The sequence below is a fragment of the Zootoca vivipara genome, chromosome 4 (genome assembly GCF_965207765.1).
Source record: "Zootoca vivipara chromosome 4, rZooViv2.hap1.1, whole genome shotgun sequence".
Taxonomy (NCBI): domain Eukaryota; kingdom Metazoa; phylum Chordata; class Lepidosauria; order Squamata; family Lacertidae; genus Zootoca; species Zootoca vivipara.
Genome location: NC_142587.1, coordinates 79,699,216 through 79,722,702, shown reverse-complemented (window position 1 = coordinate 79,722,702; position 23,487 = coordinate 79,699,216). Strand labels below are relative to the sequence as shown.

At 42.0% G+C, this 23,487-nt stretch overlaps 1 protein-coding gene across 2 annotated transcripts in view; it reads left to right on the top strand.

The window, feature by feature from the left end:
- Nucleotides 1–14: 14 nt before the first annotated feature.
- The window catches only part of CDK8 (cyclin dependent kinase 8), a 43,790-nt gene continuing 20,317 nt past the window's right edge, over nt 15–23,487 (top strand). Inside the window, exons 1-4 of one of the 2 annotated variants that reach the window (XM_035115223.3) lie at nt 15–671; nt 12,227–12,302; nt 12,890–13,000; nt 16,453–16,593. In XM_035115223.3, the coding sequence (XP_034971114.1) occupies nt 538–671; nt 12,227–12,302; nt 12,890–13,000; nt 16,453–16,593 (462 nt within the window). In that variant the 5' untranslated portion in view covers nt 15–537. The remainder of the gene's footprint in view (nt 672–12,226; nt 12,303–12,889; nt 13,001–16,452; nt 16,594–23,487) is intronic. The other variant, XM_035115224.3, reaches the window with a different exon arrangement.

Here is a 23,487-nt window from a genome sequence, read left to right as displayed (position 1 = left end):
AGGTGAGGAGACGTGCGAAGAGGGGGCGTGGCATGAGAGCCGGTTGGATTCCACGTGGTACGCTTTCTAGTACCGAGAGAGATACCAAAGGAAAGGGGCGGAGAACGTGGGGGTGGGGAGAGAGAGCGCGCGTAGGCTTTGCGACGCTCTTGTTTTGCAGCAGCGTGGTCAGGCGCGGCTGCCGTATTCCGAGGTGCGAGATACCGGCTGTGTGTTATTCTGTGTGTGTGGTGCGCGCGCGAGCGACTCGCCTGTTGGGCTCTTCAGGCGGCTGAGGGAAGCGGCCGCCGCCAAAGCAGCAGCAGCAGCAGCAGCCTCCCCACACAAGGCACCGGCTCGCTCCCCGTCCTCGCGCACGCGGCAGCCGCCCTCCCCCTCCCTCGCCTTCACCTGGATGGTCCGCGTCGCGGCGGCGGGGCCTCCTCCTTCTCCCTCACCCTCTCCTCCTCCTCCCTGGTGCTTGTGGCGGCGGCGGCGGGCGGGGGCTCCTCACGGCCGGGTGTCGTCTGAGGAGGCGTCGGCGGGCGCGGGCGCTGAATGAAGATGGACTATGACTTCAAGGTGAAGCTGACCGGGGAGCGCGAGCGCGTGGAGGACCTCTTCGAGTACGAGGGCTGCAAGGTGGGCAGGGGCACCTACGGGCACGTCTACAAGGCCAAGCGGAAAGACGGGTGAGTGGACACACGCACACAGAGACAGAGCCTAAATTCAGTGGTGCAGTGACCATAACGCGAAAGGAAAACCCGGGAATGCCGCTGCAACGGAGCGTCAAACGGTGCAGCCCATTTAGCTTGGGGTGGACTCCGGGCGGGTGGGCAGTTTGCCATTATGGTGGCCTCAGCCCACGGAGGGGTGTGTGTCTCTTATTCTTCCCTTTCCCCGCCCCGGTCACTGCTTTCCGTTTCCCTCAAATGCCTTTCTTCCCTTTCTCTTCCCCCCACCCCCCGCGGTCTTTTTCCTCCTCCTCGGAGCCGCCCCCGAGGGCTTTCCCGTCTGCCACGCTGTCTGCCTTTGCTGAGAGAGCGCTTCGGGTGGATGGGGGGCTGCGTGAAACTCTTCCCCCTCCCCGGCGCCTTCTTGGCTTTTGTGAGGAGGAGATCCCACTTGGGCAGTTCCCTAAAAGTCTGTTCACGGCAAGCGTCTCTTCCTTGTGATGGCGTGTGTTTAAAGAGCCTAACAGGCTAACGGCGGGGTTTTTTTTGGACTGGAGCCCTTTTATATATACAGTACTGCATATAAAGACAATGAGGAATGCTGTAGTCCCTGGAAGCTCGTGCCACAGCGACTCTATTAGGTTTTAGGGTAGAGTAAGGGCACATGTGTGGCCCTCCAGATGTTGTGAGCTTTTCCAATGGTCTGGGATGGTGGGAACTGTAGTGCCCCACCATCACTAGGGTGTCACAAGACTGCTCTTTCTGTCTAGGAAATATAAGAAGCTGCTTTATGCCATATTAGACTATTTCATACATATTGTTAGCTCTGACTGGCGACATCTCTCCAGGCGCTCTGGCAAAGAAATGTTTCCCGTCAGCTCATGCTGATGAATTTTAAAACTGGAGATGCCACGGACCTGAGTGCAACTGCAGGAAAGGCACAGGCGTCTTCACCCCTACCCCCTGGCAACTCTTGCTGCATCTCTGTGCACACACCATGTGTTTTGTATTACTTCCCATTTCTTTTCTAATTATCTTCCTCTTCTTTTTGCCTCCTTAATCCCTCCTTCCTTCCCTATCTTTTTGTCTGTCACCTCATGTTTCATTACTAATTGCTTCTTTGTCCCTCATACTCCATTTATTTATTCATCTATTTTTCAATGTGATTGGTCCCAGCACTTCTACTTCAGTTTAATCACTTAAGAATAGTTATCACCTAGAGGCTTTTTGTCTTCCCCTCCCACCACTTTAGAATTGCTTTCCCACAGGCAAGTTTGCATATGGAAAGGGGTGAGGCACTGATTTTCTAATAATCAGACTAGGTGAAGTCTAAAATATGGCAATGGGTAACTGATCCTTAAATAATCTTAGAACATGCCTGTCTCTTCCTGCTTATCTTTGTGGAGTTATGTCTGTGGCTTTCTCCTAAACAGTGCCTCTTGTCTCTCATTCCACGATTAGCACATTCTTGAGTTAATACCTGGCCATCTTAGTAACTGTGGTTTTTTTTTTTAGCAGTTCTCATCTTGTACCTTACAAAACATCCTATTATATTAGATACAATAAGTGACAGCCAGCATGCATCCAGTTGTAGAAATCCTCTTGTGTAATCTTTTGAAACAGAGCTCTCTCAGTTAAATAAATTGCTCTACTTATTGCAGACCCACCCGGTTTCTGGTTGTTGTTTTTTTGCCAACCTGCATTTGATTTTCATTACTTAATAGCTTGTCACCATTTTGTACTTCCTTGCTGACTGCTTTTGTGAAGGATACATACCAATCATTGTAGAGGGTTTGGTGATTATTTGTTTTTTTAAAAAATACTGTACATCTCTTACATTTTTCTTAGTAGAGCTGTTGGGAAAAGCAATTTAATTTGAGTTAGCTTCCCATATGTAACAAAAGATATCTTGTTAATTGTAACCTAAGTTGCATTACTTAGCCTAGCATTTTTGTTGCCATAAGAACCTGTAGTCTGCATTTCTTATTACTTCTGGGCTATTCTAAATGTTTATGAATTATGGAATCTTTAACAACAGATTTATCCTGCAGCTCCAGCTTCATTTCTCTTATGTGGGTTATGGGTGATGCACTTTAATGAGCTTTCTATAGTAACAAGTGATACCTTAGTATTTCCAGGGTAAATGCAATTTGCACATGGCTGTAGCATGTTGGAATCAGGAGAGGTTTTCATGTGTGGTGGTCACTCACTATGCATAAGGATGCATGTAGTTGCTCGTGGAAAGGGGTATTTTAAGGTTCCACATGCTGATACCATCCTTCCCAAATTGGACCTGAAGCTATTTTGGTGGCTTTGAAGTAGGTAGGTATTTATGAACTTCACAACCAAACTCTGGATGTAGGGCATATTCATCCACTTTCTTTATTTAAAAAATACATTGCCTATTAAACCTCCCTATTACAAGTATGTAGGTAAGACTTTAAAATTATTACAGTCATACCTCATGATACATCCACTTCATGTTGCGTCTTTTCAGGTTACGGACACGCCGGACCCGGAAAGGGCTACTTCCGGGTTCAGCATGTCCGTAACCTGCGCGCATGCGCAGAAGGGCTAAATCACGCTTTGCGCATGCACAGAAGGGCTGCATTGCATCACGCGCGTGCGCAAATGCAGCGCTTCATGTTGCGGCCATTTCATGTTGCGAACGGCCCGCCGGAACGGATCCCATTCGCAACATGAGGTACCACTGTATTTGAAAGACATGACTGTTTCTTTTGTGTCAAAGAATCCTTCCCTGGCAAGTCGGCAGAACTATTTAAACCAGGCATCCCCAAACTGCGGCCCTCCAGATGTTTTGGCCTACAACTCCCATGATCCCTAGCTAACAGGACCAGTGGTCAGGGATGATGGGAATTGTAGTCCAGAACATCTGGAGGGCCGAAGTTTGGGGATGCCTGATTTAAACCTTAATTTGATTATTTATAAACCCAACTTGCTTTCGGATTATTTACACGAGTATATGCAATGTGTAGAGCATTTCTGTAAATGACATACATAGGAGCATATTGACTTTGGAACAAACTCGGTTTTCCCATCTATGATTCTATGGATGGATATCTGTCATGTATGATTTAGTTGAGATTGGCTGGACTAGATGACCCTTGGGGTTCCTTCCAGCTCAACAGTTATGTGATTCTGTGAAAGGCAATTATGCCTTTGTATGTGCCACCATACATAAAATAACTTGCTATTCTATATTACACGTTTGTGCAAATTACTCTAATGAGGTAAATCTTGATAAAAACTGACATTGACATGTTCAAATACTAGAGTATTTACAGTTCTTGAGGGCAAACCTGTTGCTGCTCAGACAGCTTACCCTTTAAAGGTCAACAGTGTCATCCAATGGTGACTGTCCATTGGTGGAAATTAATGGAAGGCATCAGTCCGCAGAAGTGGAAAGGAGGCAGTTTTAGCTACCCCTACCCAACCTAAGTTGAGGTCTTTCTTACAGGGGTTCAGCATCTTCTTGCAACTCACATGATCAGCAAAACACTTTGAAACACACTTCTGTTGTGATTAATGTATAAATTACACCTCACTCCTGTGTGCTACCTGGTATTGGTTTCTATGTGAATAATAAATTTTTAAGTTCAGTCCAATACTATTCTAAACTTAATAGCTTTCAGTTTGCTTTAGAAACTATAGGTAACTTGTAGCTTACGTACATTTAACTTGTGTGCAATCAGCTTTACGTACTCATAAAAATAAAAATAAATCAATAAAAGGGGACAGAAAGTGGGCAGGCATATGAGAAAAGGGACTTTGGCAATCCTACCAGCCATTGAACGCAGTGTGTTTTGACTTTATGTGATTTTGGCATAACTGCCGAACAACTTAAGAGTCGCTTGTATGTTAAACATAGCTAGTGTTCCATGTATGAATATTGAATTATGTCTTTAGGTTCCTCTAGTGGTGCTCTTTTTACTTGCCAGTTTCAATGTGCAAAAAATATCCAATATAATATGGGTGTGTTTTTTATATGATGTGCATATTAGATTTTTGAAAGTGTTCTCCTGTGAATCAAAATAAAAAGGGATCCTCATAACTACAAAAGCAACTTCTTAGTTATTTTAAGTACAGAATCCATGACCGATAGCTTTGTATGCTAATATAGCTCCTGCAAGGGAAGTAGGTTAGGTAAGTTGTATTTTGCTGTGTGTTTGCAACCCTTTTGAAACATCTCCCATATTTTTATTAACATAGTGTTACTCCAAAAAAGCTGGTTATCCCCAGGAACACTCTACTCCAACACCGTTCTATGCATTCACCTGATGGTGGCTTTTCCTGTCATAGCAGTGTTGAGGGCAGTATCTTGAGTTATTTTACATTTTAACAATTATCCCATCTTGCTAGACAGTCTAGACCAGGCACCCCTAAACTGTGGCCCTCCAGATGTTTTGGCCTCCAACTCACATGATCCCTAGCTAACAGGACCAGTGGTTGGGGAAGATGGGAATTGTAGTCCAAAACATCTGGAGGGCTGAAGTTTGGGGATGCCTGGTCTAGACCAGTGATGGCTTAACAGTGATAGAAAATGAATAAAAAAGTAAACATAAGACTAACATTTAAAGGAGCAGGATCAATAGCTAGCAAGTCTCTAAGGCAATACTTCATCATTTTTAAAAAAAGCTCTCTGAAATACTTGTAGTCCCTTAAAGCCAAGCAGTTAAGAAACCAAGTGGCCCTCTTTTAGAAAGGATTTCCCTGAGAGAGGAGTATCTTTGCTTATATAACCACTCACCACACCTTGGATAACAAGGGAACACATAACAGGATATGATGCTGAACTAAGTGAATGGGAGTTTCTATGGGAGGAGATGAACCCTTAAGGTACAATGATGTTTAGAGTCTTAAAGGTCAAAGTTAGCTTTCTGAATGGAAACCAAATAAGAGTCAGTGAAGATGAGGCAGTATAGTGGAATGCTGTGCTCCATAACACAGACTTCAGTTTATACTTTTGACAGATACATTTGAATCATTTAGGTTTCCAAATGCTCTTCAGAGACAAACAAATTACATTATGTTTTAAAAGCATTAGTGACAGATCTTTTTTTGTCTAGGAAACTGAGTCTGCAGTTGGCATAATAGCCAAAGCTGGTATAAAGTGTTCCTAAAAAGGTAAAGGTAAAGAACCCCTGACAGTTAAGTCCCGTCATGAACGACTCTGGGGTTGCAGCGCTCATCTCGCTTTACTGGCCGAGGCAGCCAACGTTTGTCCACAGACAGTTTTTCCGGGTCATGTGGCCAGCGTGACTAAGCTGCTTCTGGCAAAACCAGAGCAGCGCACGGAAACGCCGTTTACCTTCCCACCGGAGCGGAACCTATTTATCTACTTGCACTTTCACGTGCTTTTGAACTGCTAGGTTGGCAGGAGTAGGGACTCAACAACGGGAGCTCACCCCGTCACGGGGTTTCGAACCATCAACCTTCTGATCGGCAAGCCCTAGGCTCAGTGGTTTAGACCATAGCGCCACCCACATCCAATATAAAGTGTTCCTAGCCAATGTTAATTCTTGGAGATCCAGGAGTGGTATCAGATCTAAAAGCACTCCCAAGCTGTGGACCTGATTCTTAAGGGATTCATAAGGGATAGCAGTGTGATCCCATTCAGAGCAGGTTCTGTGACTATCTTAGGATCATGTAAGATGGCTTTGAGTGCACACAACTGTGATAATCTGATATAGTTGCCATTGCAACAAATTTGTTGCTTTGTAGTTGGTTTACGTAGTTGTTATATGAATGGACAATGTATTCTGATACCTCCAGTTCTTAAGTTATTGAGAATGGGGAAGTAAGGAGTGGGCCTTTTTAAAGTCATGAACCCTCCAAACTTTAGTTGAGTCATGACACAACACCAACAGCCTTCTAAAACACTTGGTGATTGTGCCCCCTTGCTGCCACCCCCACTACCATAAACAACTCTCATCCAGTCTTGACAGTTTAACTTCAGATGGTTTAGAAAAGACGCACAACAACTTGATTTAGTTCATAAGCACTTCTTTTACTGTATTTTTAAATAGCCAGTGCAATATTAAGAATTGAGTGGCTGGAAATAAAACATACTCATCACACATCCTTGGGTCTGTCTCTAGGGCAGGCATCCCCAAACCTTGGCCCTCCAGATGTTTTGGACTACAATTCCCATCTTCCCTGACCACTGGTCCTGCTAGCTAGGGATCATGGGTGTTGTAGGCCAAAACATCTGGAGGGCTGCAGTTTGGGAATGCCTGCTCTAGGGTAAAACCATCTGTTTGTTTGTTTTTTACACTCCCTTCTTCTTGGTTTTTAACTGCTTAGCAGATCTGTTTAGCAGATCCACCACCTGTGACAACTAGCAGTTTAAGCCCAAACATTACACATTTTATTGACTCAGACCATTGGTCCATCTAGCCCAGTACAACAGTGGCTCTCCAATATCTTTCCTAGAGCTGCTGCCTGAGGCTGCCTGATACTGTACATATGCCAGAGATTGAACCTGGGACCTTGTATTTAAAATGGAGTTACTTGTGCTTTAAAACAGTCACAAAAACTGAGCTTCATATAGGGGTTTTAACTTAAACATATAAATTTTATAAAGCTGTAGTGTTAAGGAATGAAATGAACAGTGACTTTGAACTATTAAATCACATGTACACAACTAATTGCATATCTGAAATAAGCGTGTGCATAAGGTACTTCCAGAATTTTAGCTACAAACCAATCATATAGAAGTCAGGGCCAAACCAGGCAAGACAGGATTTCCAGCTTTTAAAAAGTAAAATAGCAGATGTGGAGGGCAGGGACTGATCAAGACTGAGATCACAAGTAGGGGCAAAGGGCTAAAGTCTCCCTACCCTGTCCCACACTAGTTTCTTGATCCAGATCAGGGTCCCTGCACTGCTAATTACTTTAAGAAGCCATTAATGCAGTTGCTTATTCTGTGAATGGTGACTTGCCTGGTTTGGCCCTCATTCTTATTAAATGACCTACTACAGGCTTCCTCAAACTCGGCCCTCCAGATGTTTTGAGACTACAGTTCCCATAATCCCTGACCACTGGTCCTGCTAGCTAGGGATCATAGGAGTTGTAGGCCAAAAACATCTGGAGGGCTGAGTTTGAGGAAGCCTGACCTACTCTCTTTCATACGGAATTTTCAAATTCCAGATCATTATCTTATGCAGCATCTGTGAAAATGATCATGATTAGGAACTTTAATGTTCTTTCTTATTTAGATGAAGGACCTATCAAGCTTGTCACTGTATCCAGGAGGATCTAGTTTCAGATAATTGTATGATGCAGACGTATTTTTAATATTTTGAAATATTTGGTGGTAAGATAATATATATTCTTATTTCTATTAACCTTAATATTGCTCAAGCAAAATTGGAATTGCTAGGTTCTGTTCACTAGCCTGATTTCAGGCACCATCTTCGGTGTTTTTCAAGGCATGTTTTCATGATAGGTGAAGTTTGGTTTGCAATGCAGTAGGTGTACTCTGACCATAATACTATTGCCATTAATAGAACGTAATATCCTTTAAAGCCTTCTAGTCCTTTTGATCCCGTTTATGTTGTTGACTGTCACCAGCACTTTGGCAGTAAGTAAGCTTAACAGTTTGGTTGTGTGCAGCAAATAATTCCCTCTTGCTTATTTTAGGTTCCCTGCATGTTATGCTCTCTTGTACAGAGCACTATGCAACACACTAAACAAATGGTCTTTACCATTCTGTGTCCTGGCCACGATCCTATTTTCCTCCATTTTATGCTAAATTTTTCCCTTTCTCTTTCATAATGTTGATCTTATCTCCTCTTACTTTGTGCCTGCCTTTTATTACGCAGGGTGTATGATAAATGAATGCTTTTTTAAAGGCTTATAATTTTTTTTTTCTAAATAACCTAGTTAAAATTAAGCTTGAATAGAAGCAAGTTAAACCTACATGTAGCGATCAGCTTAAAAGTTAGCCAGGTTGCAGAGGGTTAATCTTAGTAGAACTCTGAGAACCCAGGGGGGAGGGCTCTGGGAGAGTATAAAAACCCCACCCCTGGAGTCAGAGGGGTTGTTGAGTTGGTGTTAAGTTAAGAGTTGGTTGGTTATTCGCAGAGAGTGAGCTGGTTTAATATTGAGGTGGATAATAGATAGTGATTATAGGCAGACAGGATACAGAGCTGTGTGATTCTTTACAAATATTTATTTAGTTGACTTTAGCGGTAATAGGCCGGTAATTTATATTTAGAGGTAATAGGCCGGTATAGGAACCACCTGTAATTTGGAACGTCTAAGATTTGTACTGCAACCATTAAGCTTATGAACACAATAAATCATCTTGCTTTATTTTACCTTATCCTGGTCTGAGGTGTGTGAGTGTCTGAAGGTATTTATTTTGTCGTTGGCACATCATCAATAGACCGTGAAACGTCCGGGGGTGATGTGCAGGTCAGAGTGACCGCGACACTACACTTATTGGGTCAGACCTGGTATCAGTGGCCAACAGCCAGGTTGGGCATTGGTTGAGGGTCCCAGGTCTCAGAAGGGCCTTCCTGCCAGGCCCAGGTGACCTGCTGAGGCACTGCTTGGCTTTCAAACTCTGCTTGCATCCACATCAGCCAGCTAGCCACCTGGCCCCCTCAGCTGCTTTGCCTGAGCTCTGCGAAGGGGTCAAGGGGTTCCTTCTCAGAGCCAGAAATTCTGGGCAATGCCTGTGCTGCAACTGTGGTTTGCCATGACTTCTAGAAAGACCAGAGAAGGAATTAAAATTAATTGCTGAGGCAAACCCTAGCAGTGGCACAGGTATTGTCCTGGCCACCCCACCCAGAATGGCTCACTGAAGAAGGGTTTTTTAAATCTTGTACATTTAAATCTTTCCCTTCTTCCAAGAAGCTCAGGGTGTTGTATATGCTTTTCCCATCATACCCAATCATACTGTCCTTAAAATTAAATTTAAAATTCAGAATCCCACCCAGGAAATCATAATTATTAATATTAATAAATATACATTTATATCTCATTTCTTCCATCCTGGAACCCAGGGTGGCATACATGTGGCATCAATCTCTTGAGGCACTGATCAGATACCTCCTTAACTTCAGCAACAGTAGAGTTCTCCTGTGCTTTCAGGCTGTGCTCTGGGACCTGATTTTTTTTTGTTCAAAATCAGAAATTTCAGGTGTGATTTCAGGTAGTGCCTTTTGGCAAACTGAGTAAATAAACTTAATGTGACACATCTGTGGCTTTTCTGTTCTGTCAGAAAAATGCACTGAGAGACGGCCCTATTTTTGATCTCATTTCTCAATAAGGCAGCTTTAAAACCACAAGGGTTTCTTTCTGTAACAGGCAATGTAGAGGAACTTACATTTATACCAGAAAGTTAGTTTGAAGGCAGGTGGGAAAGGTAACAAGCTATGTGACCACATCCTGGGAGAACATCTTTATTTAATGCTGTAATGCAGAATTATCTTGGATTATTGCCTCTTCATGAGAAGAATAATGGTTTTAAGTATTAAATTCCAAAATGCATGTTTCCTTAATCAAGGCTGATGCAACTTTCTAATTAACAGCGTATTAGAACATATTGGTAATATCCTGCCAAAGGCAAGAGCCATTATGATGTAGTGGTTACCGTGTGGGAGTCATAAAGTTTACTATGATTCTAATCCGTTGCTCTGTCTCTTGAGCTCAGTTACAGGGCTGCTGTGAGGCTAAGATGGGGAAACCACATACAACACCCTGAGTTTCTTTTAATTCATTTGTAGCTGTCTTGTTTCCAGGAATTAAGGTTGACCATACCGGGTTTAATGTTCCAACAGAATTAAAAACCTGAATGTCTTCCAGTGGCATTAAGTATTCTTTCCATATAGTTGTCCAGATTTTGAACTGCTAGTCTTCGAAGGTTCTTTGTGTGAAATTTGATATGAAGCCTGCGATCTAGCAACCAGTTTAGAATCCTGGGAATTGTGGATTCTGTGTTAGGGGAAGAAAAATGAGTTGACAGTCTTTGGGGTTGGAAGTGATCCCAATAACCCAACAAACTGTTTGCGCAGCCTCCTACTATTGTGAACCACCCTGAGATCTGCGGATGAAGGGCAGTATAACACATTTAATAAATAATAATACTATTGCTAGCTAAAGTCTATAAATGACTATGAATGCAAGCTGTTATTTAGTCAACAGTGAAGGAGCACCTACTTTGCTTAGTCTGCTCAGAGTCCCTACAAAAGGGGACAGTGCACCTTGAAAGTTAGCATGTTTTCTCCTCATGCCAGACACTTAACCATATACTGCCATTGACCATTACTTATATTTGTCCTCCCAGTACTTCACTGCTTCTTGAAAATCATGTCCAAGTGCTACAAAAACATCAAAATCAAAATAAAGTGTGAAGAAAATGTTCATATGTTGCTGCCCATTATTCTTCACTTGGCTCCTGCATTCAGAATTACCTATGTTCTCTGCTGTCACGTTAAACAAGCATTTTGTAGCTCCCCGTAAAATATCATTGGATAGCATATGCTTAACTGCCTCCCATAGGAACAAATCCAACTTGAATATTTTTAACTTTAGCTTCGTTGGAAACCTGCTGAAATGTACTGTGTGAAGACATTGGGTCAGATCCAGACTTGCTTTTCTGCAGGTGTAAGGTGTCCTTCTGTTTGTGCAGGTATTTCTGATCCGGGTGGGGGCTGTTTCTGGTGATAGTGTTTCTGAGTTTCCCTGTAGCACCTTCATCTTCCACACTGTCCTAAAGGGTCTCCTAGCCTTTGGGGGCTAAAAGAAGAAGAGAAAATGAGCAAATAACTTCCTGTCCCCAACAAAGTGACTTGTGAGTCACACTCATTAGATTTCTGGATCTAGGCCATATTGGGATGAAGTTTAAGCATATGCCATAAAATGTGAGCAAAGATGCAACTAAATTTTGCAGAACCAGTTTGTTTACTTCTGAGGCAATTTAAAGTATGTGTTTATATCTGAGTGACTGGGAATCAATTCATCATTTGATTCCACACCCACCCTGTCTCAGCAATGCAGCAGCATCTGTTCCCTGGACCCCAGTTAGACAAATTTATCCCATTCTTACCTAGGTTAGTTCCCTAATCAAACTTTGACTTTGTGAAAGCTATTAAATATCTTAACATTGCAAAAGCTGAATTCCTGGAATGACCTGTGTGGTAAGTGTTCTGTTATGAAACCCAATTTAAATGCTACACCAGAAAACTATGAAGTCAAAGCGCTTAGAAAATGAGAGACTGCATTGCTACCGTAATAAAAGCAGAGATGACCACAAAACTCGTCTATGCACTGCTTTTGTTTTGCTTTTATTTGTTAGAAAATTATGAATGATTCAGTATAAGTGTTTTCAGGACAAATATTTCCTTCTGGGGTGGGAAGTTTTGTGGTTGGATTGGACTCTCACGTATTCAGTTTAAAATTCAACTCTAAATATTTTTCCCTATACTTGCTTGGTATCTGTTCCCATTTCAAACACTTAATTGTATGATTGCTTCTAAATAGTGCTCATAAGGCTACTTTTGAGTTTACAGTGCATTTCTTGAAGATTGTTCTCTCTTTCACAGGAAAGATGATAAAGATTACGCTCTAAAGCAAATAGAAGGTACTGGCATTTCTATGTCTGCATGCAGAGAAATAGCAGTAAGTAATTTTAATGGTAAATTAAGCCTTTTTCATTAGTGAATATAATTTCAGTTATGGCCACACGCAACACATTTTCATATGTGGAAGATCAAGTATATATTGCATCTAAAAGCTTTATATTAAAATACAATCCAATTCGCTGCATCTCCAGGTAGGATTGGGAAAGACCCCTGTCTGAAACCCTGGAGAGTTTCTGCCAGTTAGTGTGTACAATTGTCTGATTTGTTATACAGGAGCTTTGTGTGCTGGTATATGGAAAATGCAGTTGATTAGTGCATAATGCCATGATTCGTATAAGCATAATTTCAGTAGCATCATTGCATCTTGAGGGATGTATATTTGACCTAGTTGTAGTCTGGTTTATGTCTTTATAGACATAAACTCTTTATACCTCCTTAATTAAAATGAAGCCCATATTCTTTTTTCTTTTCTTTTGTTCATTCTTTGTTGTGGATTAAGAACATCAAATATTAATTCTGAAAAAGCAGCTTATTTAAAGAACTTTTAAAATCATAAAAAGAATTGTTGATTCTATTTTCTGGCTTCTGTGTGAACACCTTCCTAATTTGTAATTTGTTTTACAGCTGCTTCGGGAGCTGAAACATCCAAATGTAATTTCTCTGCAAAAAGTGTTTCTGTCTCATGCTGATAGAAAAGTGTGGCTTCTCTTTGACTATGCGGAACATGACCTTTGGGTAAGGAAGTCTGTTTGTTAGCAGGTAATGGGCTATGGGTACTATTGTTTGGAAACCAATAAATTGGTACTGCAACAGATTGCTCATCTCTGAAGCATGCTACAAGGAAAGAAAAAGACCCCAGTGATGTGTAAACCATTCCATAGTACACAGTGTTACTTTAATTTTCATTCTTTGAAATACGCATTTGTCCTTGATTTGGGGCAACTACACACATTGCCTCAAACATGGCAGTTTTCTGTGGGGGAAGCTCTCCTCGTTTCCACTGTATATTTAAGCATTCCACTGTATATTTAAGCATATTTAAGCATTCAGTTAAATGTCACAGACTATGAACATGAAGAATCACACTGCCTTAAAATGTGTTAAATAAACATCAATAAATGTAGACAAAACAATCAGCATATAACAACACAATTAACCGTTGGTGTTGGTGTTGGTGTTGTCTCTTTAAAAAATAATAATAGGACCCTAGAAATACTTTTCAGTGCCTGGTGAAGTTTTTGCTTGTGCCTAAAAGAAAAGAAGTTGGTGCCAAGTATTAATGAGCACAAAAATTACATGATGTTTTCTTTGAGCCGGGGTCAGCAGCTAGTTTGGCCCATAGCTGTCACGTTTCCCCTTTTCTCGCGAGGAAGCCTATTCAGCTTAAGGGAATTTCCCGTAAAAAAAAGGGAGAACTTGACAGCTATGGTTTGGCCAGAGGGATGACTTGGAGAAGGGAATGTATGTGGTTGGGGCTTATATTCTGCCTTCTAGTCCCTGAAAGTTGTTCTTAAGCAAGTCCTAAGCAGCTCTAAAACCATCCTTCAAAGGGCTTAATTGACCCAGTTGCTGGACCCTATTTTGAGGAGCCTCATTTATGTTGGTTTTTAGTAGTAATTTGTTAAGGAATACAGTGGAACCTCGGTTTATGAACACCTCGGTTTACGGATTTTCAGTTTACGAACGCCGCGGACCCATCTGGAACAGATTAATTCACTTTCCATTACTTTCAATGGGAAAGTTCGCTTCAGTTTATGAACAGACTTCCGGAACCAATTACACCCATGCTTCGGGTTAAGTACGCTTCAGGTTGAGTACTCCGCAGACCCGCCTGGAACGGATTAATCCACTTTCCATTACTTTCAATGGGAAAGTTCGCTTCAGTTTATGAACACTTCAGTTTAAGTACTCCGCGGACCGTCTGGAACAGATTAATCCACTTTCCATTACTTTCAATGGGGGTCGCCTTATACATGAAAAAATACAGTCCAGCGCCTCAGCTGCTTGTTCCGCTTCTGCTTGGCTTCTGCCCTCTTCATGCCCTACTCGGCTCTTGTTCCTCCTCCCGCTCCCTATCTCTAGCTATCAGTCACTCGATCGCCCGCCTCCACCCCCCTCGCCTTGCCTGGCTGCCTCCCTTAGCAAATTCCCCCAAAAAGCTCATCAAGTTTGGTCAATCTCAGGTGTTTTAAATTTTGATTCCTTAATTTAAGTTTTTTTTAAAATTGGGATTGTCTTATACATGGGTAGGCAAACCAAGTCCTGGAGGCCGTATCCGGCCCAATCACCTTCTAAATCCGCCCCGCGGACGGTCTGGGAATCAGCTTGTTTTTACATGAGTAGAATGTGTCCTTTTATTTAAAACACATCTCTGGGTTATTTGTGGGGCCTGCCTGGTGTTTTTACATGGGTAGAATGTATGCTTTTATTTAAAATGCATCTCTGGGTTATTTGTGGGGCATAGGAATTTGTTCAGTTTCCCCCCCCCCAAAAAAATAGTCCAACCCCCACAAGGTCTGAGGGACAGTGTACCAGACCCCTGGTCTTATACATGGGGGCGTCTTATACAGAGAAAAATACGTTACTCTTTGGTGAGAGAGCCCCAGCAGATGTTTAAAATCACAAAACATGCAGCAAAGTAAACTGTGGAAATACAGGCTGTTAGACCTTCAAAGTAACCCCTTTTAAATTTCTTCCAAAGTTCTCCACTTCCCTTACCATAGAAATAAACCACACATTTAGTAAGTTAAGAATAGTTTACTTAGAAACTCCTCAAAGATCAGATTCATGTTCTTTTCCATGCAGCAGCAATAAAAAACAGGCAGCACAACTAGTTTCCAAAATGGTATGGGTTTCTAAATTATTTTTACAGATACACAAAGATGGCTTGCTAAAGCCACACAGTCTAAGCTTGGAGCATCCAGCTTAAACATTCTTACTGGTGGGGTTCACATGGTGGAAAGGCAAAAGAGAACAATGAGTTTGGTAGCCCTTTCTCCCAAGGTTGAGGGAGTGTGACCTAGCTAAGCCTGGCAGGCCTTCATGCATTAATTAGATTTAAGTATGTTGGTTGTATACCCCACAATTTAGACACCTGTCTGTCCATAGTTGCATGGTACTTGGCAATTCCAGCATAATGTATGGATGCAAACATAAGAACACTTTTTTTTTACCTCCTGCATGCTTTGTGTGTGCTCTTCCTCACAAAGGCCCTGAGGAAAATGTTAATAGCTTTCATAGTGGTTCTTTATAAAGTCTTACTTCTCTTTTTCGATTTTTACAGTAGTCAGTCTTATAAAATATAATTCTTAGATTTTAACTGGAGCCTTAGTTTCAAGGATCAGATGAGAAATGTTGTAAACAATAAGTATGCAGTATCCAAAGAAGTTAAAGGAAATCTGATCCCTGATGAATGAACTTTAAAAGACTTTATTATTGTTATTGCTACCAGTAAGCTTGGGTCAGATTGTCAAGATGGATGAAATTATAAAGAGATGGACTAACAAATTGTTTAAAAGTGTTTTTCTTTTAGACTTAAATTTTGCTGGAAGCTTTTGTTTATGAGTGAAAAATGGCTGTACAGTTGATGAGGTGGAAATGCATAGATTCATAACATTATAAATGTGTGCAGGTCTGCTTGTGAAGCTCCTGAACAAATCATGTTTCAGGTATATATTTGACCTTTACCGTATGAATATTTTTTCATTCTTTAACATGGTTATATTCACATCTTTAGAGTGTGAATGGAGAAATTTTAGAATGAAGTCTTCAAGATATGGTCTCTCTGTTTTTGTTTTTGTTTAGATTAGTTTCTTTTATTGTATTATGAAAAAGCTTTATTCAAATCTTATTAAAAATAATAAAACACCCTATTAAACAATCAAAAGATGGCAAAGTGTTTGTGAGTGTGAGGAGGGTATACGGTAATACTAACACAATGTGGTATACAAGATAGATAAAATTAAGATGAGAAGATAATAGTAATATGAAGCTAAAGCACTAAACAAGAACACAGTGCTTAACTAAATGGGGGATGGTTAATTCTGTGGAGAATTATACATGATTTTGTTCAAATCCCAAGAAATGCCATACTGGTTAATGAACTCTGGAGGATTTTATTTGCTGAAGCATTGCATCAAAATATTTGTACCAGTCATTATTAACTATGCTTGTTTTCTATTTTTCAGCACATAATAAAGTTTCACAGAGCTTCTAAAGCAAACAAGAAGCCAGTTCAGTTACCTCGGGGAATGGTGAAATCTCTATTATATCAAATCCTAGATGGTATTCATTACCTACATGCTAACTGGGTGTTACACAGGGATTTGGTAAGTAGATCTACAGTGGGGATTACAAATGGGTATAAGGCTTATATGTAGTGGTGGAGTTTCATAGAGGTTATCAGGTACTGAGGCACTAACGATTTGTTTTAATTCATAATTTGGCACTATAAATGTCTAGTGAATAGTGTGTATTTCTATTACCTGGAAAAGAAAATAGCTTCTTCCCATAGGTGCTTTTGCATTGCCTCATTAGCAAACAAAGCACAGTAAGAGCAAAATTAAGCATGACTGCATATTTGCAACTCTCAGATTTTTGGGGGAAAATATTTAACAAGTCTAATTTTCTGTGGAAGCTTTTTAAGAATGTAAGAATTGGCTTAGTGGGTCAGACCAGAGAGCTGTCTAGTTCAGGGATGGAGAACCTGTGGCCCTCCAGATGTTATTAAACTCTAACTCTTATCAGCCCTAGCCAACATGGTCAAAGATAAAGGATGATAGGTGTTGTAGTTCAGAACACCTGGAGGACCACAACTTCCCCTTCCTGGTACAGTTTATTGCTGTTGCTCTATATGGCAATTGCTAGCCAGATAGCTCTTAAAGATTCACAATCAGGATGGTAGAGATAGCCATCTATGATGTTTGCCCTTAGCATCTGGCAGTCTGAAATTTAGTGCCTCTGAACATGGTGGTATTGTTTTGCCTAATTGCCACAGAAGACCCTCCCCCACAGACTTGTATATTTTCCTAAGCTAATGAGCATCAACCTACCTTGTGGAAGCCCAATAAGATCATATTTTGGGGTAGGTGGGGGGGACTTCTCTGTTTTTCTGGATGCCAGGCCCTTTCATTGGATAGAAAGGTACTTCATTGTTACCACATTCTTTCATTCCTTTGCCCAATAGATGTTTCAGGCAGTGCCAATATAAACAGGTTACAGTGTTGTCCCTACATAATATTAATCTCTGGTGGGCTAAAATATTCAAGCAAACTTGGGTGCTGGAGTAAACAGTTGGACGGTGTATGTTTGATCCAGCCCACTGTGGCCATGGTGCCTATGTGTGAATCCCTGGAGAGCATAAGAGCTTGTTTCATCCCTCCATCTGAGTCCTGAGCCTACTGTTGACTGGATTAACCTTTGTGTTCAATGCCCTATCAGCTTGTGAGGAAGGATTTATTATTTGTTTCTAATTCAAGGCTGCATTTATTTGTATATGCACAGCTGTGACAAATTGAAGCACTTTTAAAATGTTTATTTCTGCCCGGCTGGCAAAGAGTTAACCCACCTCCAGCCTGACTGGCATAGAACTCTGATGGGGGCGGGACTGTGCCCGGTTTGAAAGGAGGGAGTGTCGGTTTTGGTCAGTTAGGAGGGAGAGGGAGGAAGGTGTGGTGTGGTGTTATGTGGTGGCTTGTATGAAGACAGTTAAGAGGCTGGGAAAACTTAAAGTTAAATGTTTGACTGAGTTTATTTTGTACAACTGGAACAAAGCTAATTAATAAATGACACGTTAAAGAATCACTTATGTTTTTAACACAATAAAACTTCATCTCTGTTTTTGCCAACAAGAGGTCCGTCTGTATTTTTCCAGCGAGATACCAGGACTCACAGCCGTGGTGACTCAAGAGAGGGCAAAACTCACCTCAGGCAGGGAGGTAGTGGTTTGTGTCCTGTAGTTACACGGAGGAGGCTTAGAAGGGTAACCTGAGGTGCCAAGAAGTTGCCAGAGTGCATAGGGCAAACTTCTACAGTGGGGAAATCCAACTGAGGGAGACCCTTTACTGGAGGCAAGAGGTTATTCCTGGGGGACAGCCTAGAGTTTCTTAAGGTACCAGGCCACGCAAGCTGGAAGGCTCTCCTTACTAAGAAACCCATTAGTAAAAGGGGGTTTATTTTTGAGGCGGCAGGACCAGAGGGTGGGTGTTTTCCCCTCTGGATTCCTGTGTCGCAGTGATAGTAAGGCAGAGTGGGACACGGGTCGTCACATTTTTGGTGGCAGCGTCGTGATCGAAATTCAAAGCTCACGCGCCTAGTTTGGTTTGAGTCTGTCAGGATTTTCCTGTGAGGAAAATGACTCACGTAAGAAAACCCAGAGAGGCAAAAGGAGATGAAAGAATGGAAGGGGCTGAGGGAAGCCCAGGTTCTGAGGTAGAAGTTATGAAACTACGAATTGAGATGGCCCGAATTGAAAGTGAGAGAGAAAAAGCAAGGATTGAAGCTGAAAGTGAGAGGGAAAAAGCTAGAATTGAAGCTGAGAGGGAAAAGATGGCATCTGAGGAGAGAATGCAGTCAGAGAGGATAAGGGCACAATTAGAACAGGACAGAATGAGGCTTGAAGAGATACGTTTGCGATCAGAATTAACTCAGAGTCCAGTTAATAATGATAGTATCGCAATTAATTTAAAAAGGTTCCCCAAATTTGGAAAAGACGATAATGTCGAATCGTTTCTATTTACCTTCGAACGCGTTTGTGTGGAATTTCAAATACCTGAGAACTGGATGCTTTATTTAAGACCTCAAATTTGTGGGATACTAAGTGAAATTTATGCTGACCTGAGGGAAGAAGAGCTGTCAAGTTACCAAGTATTTAAGCAAAGAGTCAGGGTTCGATGTGGGCTCACGGCTGAACAAAGCAGAAAGGCTTTTCGTGAGGCAAAAAAGGAACATAAAGAGACTTATGCCCAACTAGCTAGCCGCTTAGATAAATTACTTGACAGATGGATTCAAGGGAGTGGAGTGAAGAACTTTGATGAGTTAAAACAATTAATTTGTTTAGAACAATTTTTCAAGCAAATCCCTAGCAATTTACGTTGGTTCTTGAGGGATAAAAAACTGAAAACTGTGGCACAGGTTGCCGAGGTCTTAGACGAACTACAAGGTGATTTCAATGAAATAGCATTCCCAAAACACTCACAGAAGGGTAATCCATGGAGAAACAGAGAAATTAAAGACAGGCAAGAAAATTTTCCTGTCAGGGAATCAGTTTCTGACAAGACAGGGTCTAAGAAAATCACTTGTTTTTTCTGTAATCGTGAGGGCCATGTACGTGCCAGGTGCCCCCTGCTGGTTAAGTCGCAAACTACACCTACTGCAGCTAAACAAGTAAAACTGGTAATGCAGTCACAGGAAAATAGCTCGCCTCAGACAGAAGGCTCAGAGAAAGCAGACCGTCCAGCTGAGACTACTTCTAAGGTCTTGCAGGTCTGGAGGGCTGAGCAGGAGTGCAACCAAGATTACATGGAGCCAATTGAATTAAATGGTCAGTCTTTTTTAGGTTTGAGGGACACAGGAGCAGAAGTCTCACTGGTCAAATCACAATTTGTTCCAAAGGAGCAGTACCTCAAGGGTCAGTCCTATAGTTTAAAAGGCATATGGGGCCCACATTTTGAAGTACCATTAGCTGAAGTGGATATTACCTACAAAGGATTTTGTGGCAAATGGAGAGTAGGAATCCTAAATGAATTGGAGGTACCCTTTTTAATAGGGAATGACCTAGCTAGTCAGAAGCACCGTATTCAAGTGATAACTAGGTCACAGTCTCAAGTCACTGAGAGTAATCCTCCTGCAGTTATAGAGTCACCCATAGAGCCTGGTGAGGATGAAGGGCTGATTAGCGTGCCAGTGGTCCAGGAGCACGGTGCCCAATTCTTGAGTGATCAAAAAGAGGATGAAACTATAAAAGAGCTGTGGGGTAAAGCACAAAGTCCTACTGCAGAAGTAACTGTGGAGAACCCCTGCTTATTTACCACCATTGAGGGAAGACTGTATAGAATTTCTAGGAGGAGGAAAACTGCTGCGGTTTGGGAAAGGAAGAAACAGTTAGTGTTGCCAAGAGCTTACCGGTTGCAAGTGCTACAAATGGCACACGACGCACCCTCAGCAGCGCATCTAGGCATTAGAAAGACTAGTGATAGAATCCAAGCAAGATTTTACTGGCCTGGGATGGGCAAGGACATCCAAGAGTATTGCAAGTCCTGTGTGATCTGCCAAAAAGCAGGCAAAAGAGCGGACAAAACGCGAGGCTTGTTACAGTCTATTCCTGTAATTACTGAGCCCTTTTCCAGAGTAGGAGTGGACATCCTCGGGCCTATCTCCAGAGTTACAAAAAGGGGGAATAAGTTCATTTTATGCCTCGTGGATTATGCTACGCGCTATCCAGAAGCAATACCTCTAAAGGACATTGATTCCAAGACTGTAGCAAAAGCCCTCATGTCGGTGTTCTTAAGGCTGGGATTCCCCAAAGAAATTATAACAGATTTAGGGACATCCTTCACGTCCAAGACCATGGAAGAGCTTTTAACTCTTTGTGGAATTAAGCATGTTAAAACTACGGCTTACCATCCGCAGTCGAATGGCTTGACGGAGAAATTTAATTCGACCCTGAGCCGGATGCTAAAAACCTATTCCATCAATCATCCTAACGACTGGGATGAGAGGCTGCAACACTTCCTATTTGGTTATCGCGAAGTGCCACAGGAGAGCACAGGGTTCAGTCCTTTTGAACTCCTATTTGGACGACAGCCACAAGGACCCCTAGACTTGATGAAAGCAGCGTGGTCGGGGGAGGAGCAGATCGACAGCCCTGATGTTGTGACGTATCTACAGGAGCTGCAGAGCGACCTTCAAGAGCTACGGGAGCAAGCTGCTCACAACTTGCAGCAGGCACAGCGTCGACAGAAGCAGTGGTATGATGCACACGCAAGAGACAGAACTTTCCAGCCTGGTGACAGTGTGCTCGTGTTAAGAACAAGACGTCGAAAGAAGTTGGAGATGTCGTGGGACGGTCCCTTCAAAGTGGTCGAGAAGATATCTGCGGTGAACTATTTGGTAGAGTTAGATGGGGAAGGGAACCGATGTAAAAATTTTCATGTAAACTTACTTAAGCCTTATTTTGACCGAAATAAGTTGGTGTTGCAAGTAAAGGGGAAGGTGACCCAAGGAATTCATTTAACTGGGTGGGGAGAACTAAGTAAGGGCACAACTCTAGCAGAGGTGTCATTCGATGAAAGTCTGACCCCAGAGCAAAAGGAGCAGTTAAAATTAGTCCTTGCTCAGTTTGCTCAGATCTTCTCAAACATCCCAGGGAGGACCAGCCTAGCAACTTATAAAATAGACACAGGGTAAGCACATAAGTGGGAAGGAAAACATCATAGCGGACGCTTTGTCTAGGTATATTTTTGAGAGGTATAGAATGGTGCAAAGTATTATATGAAACGGTAATAACCCTAGCAGAACATTTGTGCTTAGGCATTATAGTCTGACACATGCCAAACATGGTTTATCTGTGTACAAGTTTATGAGATGTTAATTTAGTTGACTTTGTAATATGAATGTTATAGAATGCATTGAAGTATTTTTTAACCCCAAGCCCATTGCTTTGGCATTGCTCTAGTTAGTTAAGAGCAAGCCGACGCAATGTCTTTGTGGTGGGGGAGATATGTGACAAATTGAAGCACTTTTAAAATGTTTATTTCTGCCCGGCTGGCAAAGAGTTAACCCACCTCCAGCCTGACTGGCATAGAACTCTGATGGGGGCGGGACTGTGCCCGGTTTGAAAGGAGGGAGTGTCGGTTTTGGTCAGTTAGGAGGGAGAGGGAGGAAGGTGTGGTGTGGTGTTATGTGGTGGCTTGTATGAAGACAGTTAAGAGGCTGGGAAAACTTAAAGTTAAATGTTTGACTGAGTTTATTTTGTACAACTGGAACAAAGCTAATTAATAAATGACACGTTAAAGAATCACTTATGTTTTTAACACAATAAAACTTCATCTCTGTTTTTGCCAACAAGAGGTCCGTCTGTATTTTTCCAGCGAGGTACCAGGACTCACAGCCGTGGTGACTCAAGAGAGGGCAAAACTCACCTCAGGCAGGGAGGTAGTGGTTTGTGTCCTGTAGTTACACGGAGGAGGCTTAGAAGGGTAACCTGAGGTGCCAAGAAGTTGCCAGAGTGCATAGGGCAAACTTCTACAGTGGGGAAATCCAACTGAGGGAGACCCTTTACTGGAGGCAAGAGGTTATTCCTGGGGGACAGCCTAGAGTTTCTTAAGGTACCAGGCCACGCAAGCTGGAAGGCTCTCCTTACTAAGAAACCCATTAGTAAAAGGGGGTTTATTTTGAGGCGGCAGGACCAGAGGGTGGGTGTTTTCCCCTCTGGATTCCTGTGTCGCAGTGATAGTAAGGCAGAGTGGGACACGGGTCGTCACAACAGCCATTGCTCAAACAGTACCAAAAGTGGATACCTGTTTCTATCAAAGTAATTTTATCATGCATGAAATTATTAATCAGAAACCAAAGTTTGCCATTGTAAATATTTGCCAGTACAGTATGTGGAAAACGGAAGTGGATGGCTCAAGAGATGGGTAACTTTATTAGAACCTAGTAGGTCAGTTGTTTTGAGTATGGTCTAGACTAGCAGCCATCTCTATTGGGCTGTTATGAAACGTACTGGTGGCCTCTGCTCATTTGAAGTTTAGAAGTGCTGCAAAGCAACCATAGGAGCAAGAAAAAGTTATTGAAGGAGGGGATTTAGAGAACTGCTGCTGAGTCCCAAATCCATAAAACAGCATTTGGAGCTTGGAACTTCTTGCTCATTTTATATATACCTGGCCATTTTGTATGACCAATATCACCCATGTGATGAAATTATATACAAGAAATAGGCTGCATTGCCTCTTGCAAAATAATCATCAGATGAAACTCTAAAATTAGAATAGAGCACAGTAACACACCAAGCATGGATTGGCAGTCTCTAAACTTTGAATTAGTAAACAAGGCTTAAATTGGTGCAAAAACTTACTTACGACTCTTAGCAGTTGGTGACATTTTTGCACATTTGGAGCAAATCTTGGATTTCAGAACCCACCCTAAGATTGTAGTTGAACCCGTCTAGCTATATTCATTTCTGCTGGTGTTCATAAATTTCATCTAAAGTTTTCCCTTTCTGT